This window comes from Cherax quadricarinatus, chromosome 31 (assembly GCF_038502225.1).
Source record: "Cherax quadricarinatus isolate ZL_2023a chromosome 31, ASM3850222v1, whole genome shotgun sequence".
In the NCBI taxonomy this organism is placed as follows: Eukaryota; Metazoa; Arthropoda; class Malacostraca; order Decapoda; family Parastacidae; genus Cherax; species Cherax quadricarinatus.
Genome location: NC_091322.1, coordinates 2,204,204 through 2,218,190, shown reverse-complemented (window position 1 = coordinate 2,218,190; position 13,987 = coordinate 2,204,204). Strand labels below are relative to the sequence as shown.

The 13,987-nt window shown below is 42.1% G+C and overlaps 1 protein-coding gene across 1 annotated transcript; it reads left to right on the top strand.

The window, feature by feature from the left end:
- Window positions 1–982: 982 nt before the first annotated feature.
- LOC128697978 (uncharacterized) lies at window positions 983–12,655 on the top strand. Its single transcript, XM_053789965.2, has 3 exons — window positions 983–1,486; window positions 7,601–7,791; window positions 9,418–12,655. Exons 2-3 carry the CDS (start codon window positions 7,611–7,613, stop codon window positions 11,832–11,834), a joined length of 2,598 nt encoding a protein of 865 aa, XP_053645940.2. The 5' UTR covers window positions 983–1,486; window positions 7,601–7,610; the 3' UTR covers window positions 11,835–12,655.
- The last annotated feature ends 1,332 nt before the right edge of the window (window positions 12,656–13,987 follow it).

Below are 13,987 nucleotides of genomic sequence, written 5' to 3'. Positions count from 1 at the left end.
ATCGCAGTTGAACAGTCAGTCCTTGGATGAATCAGATAAAACGTTTCCTTAATAAAGATTCCTCTATGTTGCATAAGTGTCTCAATCTTCAACTTGTGGGTTTTCAAACCAATTATCACATGTGTCAGACACTGCAACATCATGGGAACTTGATACAAAGAATTCTTCAATACTTGTCCTTTGGACAAGTGTAAGATTCCACTGTGACTCCGCCTCCTCCTACTTCCACTCACCTGACTACAGTATATAAGCCACTTCTCCGGCCCTATGCTGTACTTTCTACAAGTGATGGACTGAACACATCGATTCCAGGCTGAGGGACTGATTATCTCAGACTCCTCCTCTCTTTACCCTTTTCCACTATGGTGAAATGTTTCCTTAATAAAGATTCCTATATGTTACATTAGTGTCTCAATCTTCAACCAAAAAAAAAAAATCTTTAAACGTATGAGAAAATTTTTAGAAAGGACTTAAATTTTAAATGAGTTCTTGCTAATTGACCAATTTAACCTATTCGGCACATTATATATATATATTATATATATATATATATATATATATATATATATATATTATATATATATATATATATATATATATATATATATATATATATATATATATATATATATATATATATATATATATATATATATATATATATATATATATATATATATATATATAACCACATTCTCAGTTTGTAAGAATAACCTACATTTAGCAGTATAAAAATAACGCAAATGTTTCGGTCTAACTGGAGACCTGATTGTAAACTACCTCTCAAAAAAAAAAAAAAAGTGGCAAGAACTTATGTGTAACATCTTGCCACCTTCAAAACATGGGGAGTCTGTCATCCCCTCTCCCATATCTTCCCTCACCTCTAGTACAAGTAATAATATCTGGGTGACGATAAGAAGCAAGGTGTATTGACTCAACACACTAGCGTTAAGTAGTCACACCTGGGTGATGATGGCGAGTATGGCCTGGACCAGACGTGGTTCTGCTGTTGCTGATGCTTCAGTTAGTGTGCCGTTAGTTTGGCTTTCTCTCCCGGGCCTGGATGTGTAGACATGACTATTAGATCTTCCTCCACCCCCTAGTGCAGCCATGACTGGTGGAACTTCCCAGTGTAGCTATAGCTGGTAGGACCCCCAACTGCAGCCATGACTGGTGCTACTGGGACCCATCCTGCTTAGCCACTACCTGGCCACCAGAGCAACGCTGTACTGCAGCTCTCTACAACAGTTGCTGCCACTGATCACACGCTCCTTGACCACTGTGGCTGTGTAATATGTGGTGAGGCCAGCAGTGTATGTAGCGCATACTCTTCAGTGCCACTCAAGAATAAGCGCCACAACTATAAGAGTGATGTGATTTGGATAATGTTCTCACTATTTTGGTTTTGACAAAGAGATGTACACATGTTTTTGTGACTGACATCAAAAGTGCTTGCCTTCGTTCAACACCACCTCCGTCTTTAAAAGTGAGTCAATTATTCATTTGCCAGGATTTTGGTGGGAATGACAAAGCAGGGAGGGGTGTCTCTCAAAGGCTCTTGATCCAAGGAATTATAGCTACTTTCCTCTGTCCTTGGATCACACCTGATAATCTGCTGTTCCCTAAGAACCGTGTGCACCCTATGGTTTTAGAGCTTTCACATGAATATATTAATGGGGAGGGGTAAATAGTCAGGGGAGATTATACAGTTACAAGCGTGTTAATGCTCACACATTGTAGGAATAAGACTCATATGCACAATCAAGACATTTTTGAAGACGTTTCACCACTGGTGTCTTTATCAATCCAAATAAAAAGATAGCTAAAAAAAAGGTATTGTATATATATATGTATATATATATATATATATATATATATATATATATATATATATATATATATATATATATATATATATATATATATATATATATATATATATATATATATATATATATATATATATATATATACTATATATATATATGTCGTGCCGAATAGGCAGAACTTGCGATCTTGGCTTAAATAGCAACGCTCATCTTGCCATATAAGACAAACGAAAATTTGTGTATGCAATAACTTCGCCAAAATCATTCTGAACCTAACGAAAAAAATGTATTTCACCGTGTTTGTTTAGTATTAAATTATTGTAAATAAATCTAAAGTATATTTAGTTGGGTTAGGCTAAAATAAATTGTTCTTATTATAATAAGGTTAGGTAAGCTTTCTAAGATTCTTTTGGAGCAAAATTAAAAAATTTTACATTAACATTGCTGTATAGTCCTTGTGGCTTAGCGCTTCTTTTTTGATAATAATAATAATAATAATAATAATAATAATAATAATACATTAACATTAATGAAAAAAATACATTCTTAAACGTATAAGAGAAAATTTTAGAAAGGACTTAATTTTAAATGAGTTCTTGCTAATTGACCAGTTTTACATATTCGGCACGACATATATATATATATATGTAGACAGCCTGTACTGTCTGCACAGACAGCCCATGCTGTCTGCCAGCTTAGTTCATATTTCGCGCTATGCTGGTGCTGCCACCTAGGCCTTGCCACTTCAGTATGCCCAGACTTGCCTCGCCCTCACTCTCACAGCGGCCTGGCATCAACACACAAGGCCTCCCAGCTCTCTCTCGTGGGCATGGCCCTCCCGGGCCATGGGCACAACACACAAGCCTGTGTACCCACAACGACTTAACAATAAACAAAGAAGCCTCCGAAGAAGACGTATCATTCACACCCCGCTAGCACCTACCAAATAACCTCGTTATAAATGGTGACAGCGGTGCTCGCAGTAGTTGTGTTTGCCTGGAGAGAGGGAGGAAGAGGTATGAAGTCATCTTCACTTTATCACCCTACACAAGAAGCATCCGTCTCTCAACGAGTTATCCTGATGTTGTGTCTGCACGTTTGAGCACCCAGACACAGGTACAAGCAGGATCCAGCCGAAATTTGCCGAATTTCTTCGAGAATTGTACGTGGCGTCCCAGTGACTCCACGCTACAGTGTCCCACGTTTCCCAAGTCACGTGTTCAGCGTCACTTGTATGCTGTTGTTGTTGTTCAGCTCAGCACAGCTGTTTCAGCAAGCCAGAGGTGAGTTTTGTGGTGATTTCTGCGTCCAGTGTGAGCTTCTCCACGTGTTTGTGGGTGGAGGAGGAGGAGGAATGGCTAGATGCTCGCCCCGCCATACACTCACCCACGCTCCTCGCCACCACACTACCATACACCACTCACACTACTCACTCCCTCTGCTGTGTTTTCTGCTGTTTTTCATGTGATTCGTCGCCAGTGCTGTGTATCCGAGTGCCCGAGGCCACTCGAAGCTGCGTGGATCAGCATGCCACGTAGATCACGACACCACGTGGATCGACACCACGTTGGGTGTGGCCGATGTCACATAGACCTACAAAGCCACGTGAGTTACCAGATATCCCAGGCCACATGCTGTGGTCTGCTGCCCGCATCACATTGATGTCACCCACGATGCTGCCCGAATTCATGATGTCACGATGTCTGCTGACGTCACCTCACGATGTCTGCTGACGTCACCTCACGATGTCTGCCTGACGTCACCTCACGATGTCTGCTGACGTCACCTCGAGATGTCTGCTGATGTCAGTGCTGCTGACGTTACGTTGCGACATCACGCCTGACATCACATGATGTCACATCGAGTGTTTCAAGTAATTATTTCAGTATTGTCGAGAAGATCGAGAGAAAATATATGTCGTGTGTTAATTAATCCTTCTCAGTCAGTGTTCTCACATGTTAGTGTACAGTATGTACAGCAGTGTGTTTTTAAAGTTTCCGTGTGTCCAGTAAGGTCTGAGCCAGACCTGAGTAGAACCACTGTGTTAAGTCACCCGTGTGACCAGTGTGTTTGACAGCTGATTACTCAGCCCTGAGCGTACGAGCCCTCTTGTACAGAAAGCTTTTATGCTCGTCGCTCGTGATGTTCTGCAGAATCGTACCTGCTACGATTCCCATCGAGATTTGTTTCACTTCACCTCCAGACCATCAGAGTGCAGTTATATGTAGAGAAACAAGTCTGGGGACGCTTAGGCTAACCTCTGCTATAACTCCAACTGTCGAGAGATGATACTCGCCAAGCCGCAGTCAGCCCTGTCGGCAGGCGCTGTGTCAGCCTCGTGTCACAAGCTTCAGTGAGCAGCCTGCACAAAGATGATGTCACTTTGACTGCTAGCTCTCTCACTGCAGTCTGGTGTATGATGTTACGACTCCCAGATGTTTCGCCCAGTCGTCTCTGCCACGACTCGCTCCACAACTCACTCCACGCTCGCCGGCAGTGACAGCCCAGCGACAGTACCAGTCGAGAAGTGTCCTCCTGAGTCGCTTGCCAGAAGTCCTGCCCAGTTGCCGAGTTTTGTCGATGCCTCACTCGAGGGCACCAGCATGTCGTGCCCCAGGTTGAGTGAAAACCTGCAGCGACTCCTACGATGTCTGCTTCACCGTTCCAGAGGAGACCGTACCCTGTTACGTCACAGCTCAGCCGCAGCGATGTCTCCCGTGTTGCAGTATCTGTCCAGACGCAGGAAGGCGTGCAGTGATGCCCATCGACGCTCACTGCCTATGACCACGATGTTTAGCACACCCCACATGTTTTTTTCTTCCCTCCCTGTAGGAAGTTTTTTTTTCCATGTCCATATGTATATATATGTTTTTATTTTGTGTTCTGTGCCCTGTTCCTACGAGAGAGAGACAGAGTTTCTTTTACTACCAGTATTGTCGCGTCGGGACGACGCGCGGTAGGTGGCCGAGCATATGTAGACAGCCTGTACTGTCTGCACAGACAGCCCATGCTGTCTGCCAGCTTAGTTCATATTTCGCGCTATGCTGGTGCTGCCACCTAGGCCTTGCCACTTCAGTATGCCCAGACTTGCCTCGCCCTCACTCTCACACAGCGGCCTGGCATCAACACACAAGGCCTCCCAGCTCTCTCTCGTGGGCATGGCCCTCCCGGGCCATGGGCACAACACACAAGCCTGTGTACCCACAACGACTTAACAATAAAAGAAGTCTCCGAAGACATATATCATTTAACCACCCGCTACCAGAAGACCAAACAAGCCCGTTATATATATATATATATATATATATATATATATATATATATATATATATATATATATATATATATATATATAACACTGATCTCTGGCTGAAGGAGACTCGAACCTTCGAACCTTAGGACAAGGTACGCAGTGTTTTACCAATCTACCCACACTGGACCAATACCTTGGCGTGTAGCATGAGCTACACGTTTGATCCAAGGCAGCCAGCTTTCAGGGAGAAGGCTTACAGCTTTTCATCTCATCCCCTGCATGCATCAGCCTTACTAGAGATTTGAACAATGCAAGGAATTCGCGAGAGCATGCGAAATATACACAAACACTCCTTCAGCCAGAGATCAGTGTTTGTGTATATTTCGCATGCTCTCGCGAATTTCTTGCATTGTTCAAATCTCTAGTAAGGCTGATGCATGCAGGGGATGAGATGAAAAGCTGTAAGCTTTCTCCCTGAAAGCTGGCTGCCTTGGATCAAACGTGTAGCTCATGCTACACGCCAAGGTATTGGTCCAGTGTGGGTAGATTGGTAAAGCACTGCGTACTTTGTCCTAAGGTTCGTAGGTTCGAGTCTCCTTCAGCCAGAGATCAGTGTTATATATATATATATAATTTCCTCACTAACAGAACACAGAGAGTAGTCGTAAACAGAGTAAAGTCCGAGGCAGCTACGGTGAAAAGCTCTGTTCCACAAGGCACAGTACTAGCTCCCATCTTGTTCCTCATCCTCATATCCGACATAGACAAGGATGTCAGCCACAGCACCGTGTCTTCCTTTGCAGATGACACCCGAATCTGCATGACAGTGTCTTCCATTGCAGACACTGCAAGGCTCCAGGCGGACATCAACCAAATCTTTCAGTGGGCTGCAGAAAACAATATGAAGTTCAACGATGAGAAATTTCAATTACTCAGATATGGTAAACATGAGGAAATTAAATCTTCATCAGAGTACAAAACAAATTCTGGCCACAAAATAGAGCGAAACACCAACGTCAAAGACCTGGGAGTGATTATGTCGGAGGATCTCACCTTCAAGGACCATAACATTGTATCAATCGCATCTGCTAGAAAAATGACAGGATGGATAATGAGAACCTTCAAAACTAGGGAGGCCACGCCCATGATGACACTCTTCAGGTCACTTGTTCTATCTAGGCTGGAATATTGCTGCACTCTAACAGCACCTTTCAAGGCAGGTGAAATTGCCGACCTAGAAAATGTACAGAGAACTTTCACGGCGCGCATAACGGAGATAAAACACCTCAATTACTGGGAGCGCTTGAGGTTTCTAAACCTGTATTCCCTGGAACGCAGGAGGGAGAGATACATGATTATATATACCTGGAAAATCCTAGAGGGACTAGTACCGAACTTGCACACGAAAATCACTCACTACGAAAGCAAAAGACTTGGCAGACGATGCACCATCCCCCCAATGAAAAGCAGGGGTGTCACTAGCACGTTAAGAGACCATACAATAAGTGTCAGGGGCCCGAGACTGTTCAACTGCCTCCCAGCACACATAAGGGGGATTACCAACAGACCCCTGGCAGTCTTCAAGCTGGCACTGGACAAGCACCTAAAGTCAGTTCCTGATCAGCCGGGCTGTGGCTCGTACGTTGGTTTGCGTGCAGCCAGCAGCAACAGCCTGGTTGATCAGGCGCTGATCCACCAGGAGGCCTGGTCACAGACCGGGCCGCGGGGGCGTTGACCCCCGAAACTCTCTCCAGGTAAACTCCAGATAATATATATATTATATATATGTATATATATATATATAATATATATATATATTATATAATATATATATATATATATATATATATATATATATATATATAAAGGTAGAATAAATTAATATTGTATAATTTAAAATCTAATTACGTAATTGCATAAATCTCGCAAAAATAGTCACCTAATTTTATCCTTATACCTCAAGATTGAAATATTCGTTCATAGTATCACAGGTCTTGTAGGTAACGGCGGCTGTATGTGAGCCAAAGACTGAGTGCATGTTATTATCTAGACAAGCTGAGGTAGCGCCTGTCTGCCAACTTCTCTTACAATACGCGAGTACAGTTAGTAAAGCAGCGATCTAGACATCTGCGGACAAAGGCTGAAGCCTCCACCACTCCTTGTGTAGACTGATCCAAAAGTATTCAGCGCTTCATATCAATTACAGTAGTATCTAGAAACCGTTTCCTGGTGTTGCAGAGGTTTGAGCTTTGCTCAGAGATTTGTTAAGTTATTCCATGAATTAAGGAAACATCATAGACTTCACCTTACGAAACAGACAAAGCAAATGCGATAGTAATTATGGACAAGGTAGATTATAGTGGAAAAATGAACATATTATTAGAAGACTAGGGAACTTAGGCGCCTCTTAAGAATGGTCAAGGAGTGACCATTACATATGAATTTTCCTCATCAAATAGTGTGTTTATAGTGAGTAGAAATAAGGTTGTCTGATGGTGACTCCCTTCTTATATTCAAGCTGTGACAGGATGCGGCGCTGGACGCTGGAAGGTGACCTGTGGCCAGGATCCCTTGTTGGCTTGACTCTGCTGACCTGTCTCATACTGACCTCATTCTCAGTAGTCAGCAACTCCGTGGCTTCAGCTGCTGATGTCACCACCCTGGCTGAGTCACCATCAGCACTTCACCCGGATGACCTTCGACACTCAGGTAGGCAATCCTACCCTGCAATTAGTTTCTATAACATTATACGTATAGTGTTATACACTGTTAAAATGGTAGTACAAGGTAGACAAGAAGGATAATACATTCAGACCTACATCATGGTTACTTGGTTAATTGAACGTAAAATCTATTGACTACTCAATAAAATTGCATAATACCTTTCACCAATCAAGAATACTTTTATCCTTAATTGGATATTAAAGTAAGCTTTTAGCATATTTAAACTGAAAGACATTCACGTTTCGGTGCATATATATACTTGAATCAGGTTAGTAAATGTGTTTTAAAGTTTATTAACAACATTAAGATCATTCAAAGGCTGCGTGCAACATTGTCACCAGCAGACAATCTCTAAAATGGGTATTAAAGAAAACTCTCAGCACATGTACGCTAGAGTAATACACCTCTCAGTGTAAATATCCTGTGACCTGAACCAGTACATGTATCCTTCATATATACTGACAACCAGCATAGAATACAGGACGGCTACATTAACGGGTACAGATCTGACTTACTTTTTATCCTTTGTTAGTACCTTGTTTAAAGAAAATGCTTAAAAAAACTCATAATTAATCAAAGATATTTATTGTGCTCAAATTGGTCTGTTTTGATACGGAGATTAAAGTTTTGACAACATTCTTATGCATTTGTTACTCACAGGACCCATATTAATCTAGCTCGACTTCCCATGTCAGCTAAGAGATTATATTCCTAGCCTAGCCATCATATTCTACGTGTTAGTCACTTAAAAATAAAATGCTCAGAATAGGTTAGATTTAAGAATTTTAGTCTGTATTTTAGACTGTATCAGCAGTTGGATTATTCATGGTGAAACAGTTGTCCCCCCTGTGTAAGTTACGTAATTTAGTTAACCTGGAGTTTACCTGGAGAGGGTTTCGGGAGTCAACGCCCCCGCGGCCCGGTATGAGACCAGGCCTCATGGTGGATCAGGGTTTGATCAACCAGGCTGTTGCTGCTGGCCGCACGCAAGCTGATGTATGAATCACAGCCCGGTTGGTCAGGTACTGACTTTAGGTGCCTGTCCAGTGCCTTCTTGAAGACAGTCAGGGGTCTGTTGGTAATCCCCCTTATGTACGCTGGGAGGCAATTGAACACCTCGTTTAATGTAGTGTACAGAATATATGCAGTCAGTAGCTGCCTGCCTCCACCCGGGGCAACAATACCCTCATCAGTACGTTATTTTTAGTCCTTGTATTATTTTAGCTTATGTCATTATTTTAATTTGTAGGAAATTTGTTCTTTGGTGTTTTTTATATTATTATAATATTTTACAGATCCTGATGATGATGAATGATCACCGAAACGTTGGATTTTTAATAAACGAAATCTTTCCTGTTACCTCATACATAAAGTAGAATTTCATTATATATATATATATATATATATATATATATATATATATATATATATATATATATATATATATATATATATATATATATATATATATATACATATATATATATATATATATATATATATATATATATATATATATATATATATATATATATATATATATATATATATATATATATATATATATATATATATAATGTACATGGTATTAATTAAGGCTAGTCACTACAGAGGGCTCCCTGAAGAGTGGCGAGGAGTCGTCTAGAATGTTAGAGCAAGAGGGCCACGGCGAGGTGTCCCCGATACAATTACTACAAGAGGACCAACAACACCAGAACCATTATCACAGTCATCATCAAGGGCATATACACCTTCCACTCTCTACTCCATTACCCTTGGCCACTCCCCTCATCCCGATATTTCTTCCAAAAGAGAGTCAACTATTGGCATCTAGGGAGGAGAAGGATCCTGGAACCTCTGAAGTATACTCTTTATCAGCACTGTTAACGGAGCCAGAAAAACACAATTATCACATGGTTGAACAACAGCATGAAGCTAGTAAAAGGATCGGCAAGCCAATGCAGCTTCAAGGTCTGGAAAATGAAAAAGAACGGGGTAGACTTACGGCAAAGATAAGAGAAGATTATCTAATTACCGGAGTTGAGCCAGTTACTAGTATTTGGCACCAAAGATTGCCACTTGCACACAAGAATACAACACAACCAGATAAAAATGTGGACAGCAGCATCATCTCACATCTTGGTAGTGAACCTCTATACTCTCGCACTCTAGCGGGGCGGAATGACGAGCCCGACGTAAGCTTCGTTGGAAGTTTACTTTTTCCTCCAGAAAACATATCCTCCACTTGGAATCTCGGTTATGGTGCTGTGGAGAATAACATACGCCAGAGTTTTCCGGTAATATTTGGAAATGCTAATAATAGTAACAACGGCCAAAAGTTTGCATCTGTTACAAGGCAGGCTCCATTTCAGACGCCTCCTGTCTCCTACACGCCACAGAGTTCTATAATCCATGGGGACAGCAACACACAGCAGTTATCGCACCCTGATCTCAGTCAGTTACTCCGTGTGGTACAACTTGCTCTCAGTGAGGACTTAGAAGTAAAAGACTATCTCTCCCAGTTAACAAGTTCTCCAGTACCACCAGTTTCTTTCGCTCCGTCTACCTTTGGAGTAAAACCCTTTAATTCTGAAGGATTTCAAAGTTCTATCAGCCCTGATCAAACAGCTTGGCAAACAGCTCCCTCCAATAATGTTATACAACTTCCACAAAATTATCAAAACTATGCATTCAATAATCTCTCAATTCCTTACCAGGAACAAGATCTTCAAAATGACCCGATATCACCAGGTATAAGGAATCCTGAAAACGAGCCAAACTTTTTCGGGGATGAGCCTTACATACCAGCCCTTGGCAGCCCTCTAGACAATCCGCAATTCACAAATTTTGATCTGAGGCTTACTCCGGACGCGACGGTGATTGCCCAGCCTTCAGCCGAGCCGGTCGCCGCCTCCAGTAGCTCCACGGTGGGTGCAGCCACCACCAGTACCTCCAGCGTCACCGACTGCCTCGCCAACAGCCTCTGTGCCCTGCTGGCGGCCACTGCCCTGGCCTTGGGCGCCTCAACTGCTGTTGCCTTGCCTTTTATCGCTACAGGCATTTCCGGAAGACGAAAGAGAAACGTTGATAATTCATTTTTAACTCCAAAGAATGTAACAGAATTCGTTAACGATTACATAAGTTACATCAAAAATGGTTCCGTGATTATACCTTGGTCAGAACACGTTTTCAGCGCTCTCCTTGACCCAACTAATGATTCGGCAAGAGATATATTTAAAAAACTTGAAAAACAAATAATTAAAAACAAAGATAAGCTTCCGAACTTTATCCTTCGAGAAACACCATTAAAAGGGCCCATTCCAATCCCCGACGAAGAAATTCTAGCGATCATTAACACAAAGACGGGTGGAGTTCCTGAGCTGCCCGAGGTAGAGGTTGAAGACACACTGGCAAGTGAACAAGGAAACACAGGTGCCCGGGACGTAACACATGTTCACATGACAAGGAGCTACGGTCATGGTAGTAATACATTAATATCCTCAAAACCACCAGCTGCACTTGTTCAGACTTTGGATACTGAATATACACACGATAATGGGAAGAAACAAGACTTGCAAGACACAGGTGTTGCGACGAGATCTACAATGCAGCCCTCCACCGTAACACAGCATGGCTCGCCCTACTCTCCACTCAACGACCGATTAAAATCATCCTTGGCAGGCGCACGTGACTTTCCATATGCCAGTAACGATCTTCATCCTCCTGAAAGCGTTCGCATTTTGGATTCTTTACGCCCGTCAGCTCTTCAAAGTCTACCTCTTAATTATTACTCCTTACCGCTTCCTAAGTACATAGCGTCAGCAGCTCCACGCACACATGACGACCCGGGTACGGGTATGCTTCTGGGGGCACAGAGCCAAGGTATAGCAGGATCGCCACTGCGACCGAAGACAGCGACCTTCTACCGCATAGTGTGTGGAACTCTTGACCCACACATCCCAGACAATGACATTATCAAGTTCATCGCCAACAAGTGTAGTATTCTCCAGCGTGTGGGAATAATTTAACACAGCTTCATAGGTTTTTATTCCCTAAAATATTTCTCAGCAAGGAAATCCTTCCTTGCCACGAATTACAGCAACAATGCATAAATGATAAACCATTTGTAACATGATATGTAGTGGCTAATATTAATTCTTCATAATACTTGAAAATAATTGAGAGAAGAACCTCTGTCTACTCGGCTCCTCTTACACTGTGTAACAGTTATTTAGATTTTAAAATATACTGAAGACTTTTGTATTTTGTGGTGGTATAGTTACATAATTTATTATTTATTCTGACAGGTAATTTATATAGAGTAGAAATATATGGAGGTAATTAGTGGTACTTGTGGTACCTCAGTATCTGTGGTACCTCACTAGTATCTCAGTACTTGTGGTACCTCACTTGTACCTCAGTACTTGTGGCACCTCACTAGTAATTCAGTACTTGTGGTACCTCAGTTTTATCTCGGTACTTGTGGTACCTCACTAATATCTCAGTAGTCTGTATAACCCATACGGGTTAAGTGCCTTTTATTTAATATAATCTAATAAGAACAAGACTAGATATTACTTAGTGTTTTTCTTTAATTTACAATATGCCCATTGCAATAATTTTCTCTTGATTCATATATTGTATTATTTCTGTATTAATTTAGATGTGAATAAACAGATTAATGGTGCAGCAGTGGACCCACTACGTGCCAGCACCTCTGTCGAGTCCCTGTCCATTCTTCTGTTTATGAACTGACAGTCGTTCATTACGACTGATCTTGAGTGTAGTTTACACTTTTTTGTAGTCCATAGACATGCTGTTTATTCATTAATAAATTTCTTGTTCTATTTATGTGACTATAATATTGATGCTTTGCCATCTGAACGCTGGGTCACCTTAACGCGGTGGTGAGGCTTGAACGCTGGGTCACCTTAACACGGTGGTGAGGCTTGAACGCTGGGTCACCTTAACGCGGTGGTGAGGCTTGAACGCTGGGTCACCTTAACGCGGTGGTGAGGCTTGAACGCTGGGTCACCTTAACACGGTGGAGAGGCTTGAACGCTGGGTCACCTTAACGCGGTGGTGAGGCTTGAACGCTGGGTCACCTTAACGCGGTGGTGAGGCTTGAACGCTGGGTCACCTTAACGCGGTGGTGAGGCTTGAACGCTGGGTCACCTTAACACGGTGGAGAGGCTTGAACGCTGGGTCACCTTAATGCGGTGGTGAGGCGTGAACGCTGGGTCACCTTAACGCGGTGGTGAGGCGTGAACGCTGGGTCACCTTAACGCGGTCGTCAGGCTTGAACGGCTTGTGTCTAGGGCTAGAGGACTTCTCCTCTGGGAGTGTCACTCGTCACACCAGGTGAGAAGAGTGCCACTCTTCCCACCAGGTGAGAGGAGTGCCACTCGTCCCACCAGGTGGGAGGAATGCCACTCTTCCCACCAGGTGAGAGGAGTGCCACTCTTCCCACCAGGTGCCTGCCTAAAAACCCAGCATCTCAAGCGACATATAGTAGGAATATTTTCCCGAATTATGGCAGTAGATTGTGGCATGTGAAAAACTGACTTCAAATGATGTTGTCTTTATGATTATTATTAGTATAATAGGAGAGTGAGTTGGTTAAGACTGTGGTATGCTGATTATAGCCTAGATGTTTTAATTTTAGAAACTGTATATTTATTTTCGGTCCCAGGACTGAAACGTTTCCTAATAAATATGTCCTAGTGTTTGCTTATGTATCTTTCATTAGAAGCTGTATATGTTGTAATAACTTAATAATCAAAATGTTCCGGGGCTTTGGACATCAAGCAAAACAGTGCATAAGGAAACAGTTTATTATGCATGATTCGATAAACTAAAATTGATTTATCAGTTAGTATATTATAAGTTCACTTTTCTCATGCCTTTATCCAATGTTTTATGTTAGTTTAACATCTTTATTATGCACCTCATACCCATCCTGTGGGAGGTAGTCAAAAGATTAAAGAGGTACATAATGGGTCCAGGGACTGGTCCGCAAAGTTTTGAGAGCTAAACAAGTAACATTATCTTCATTGCTTCGTTCTGCAGTTTTTCCAGCCCTCCAAGATTTAGGTTTGACACAAGAGCAAGTAGTGGCGCGGCATAATCAACCAATGATCTATTGTTAACAAAGTACATTATTTTCACAGTTTTAACATGA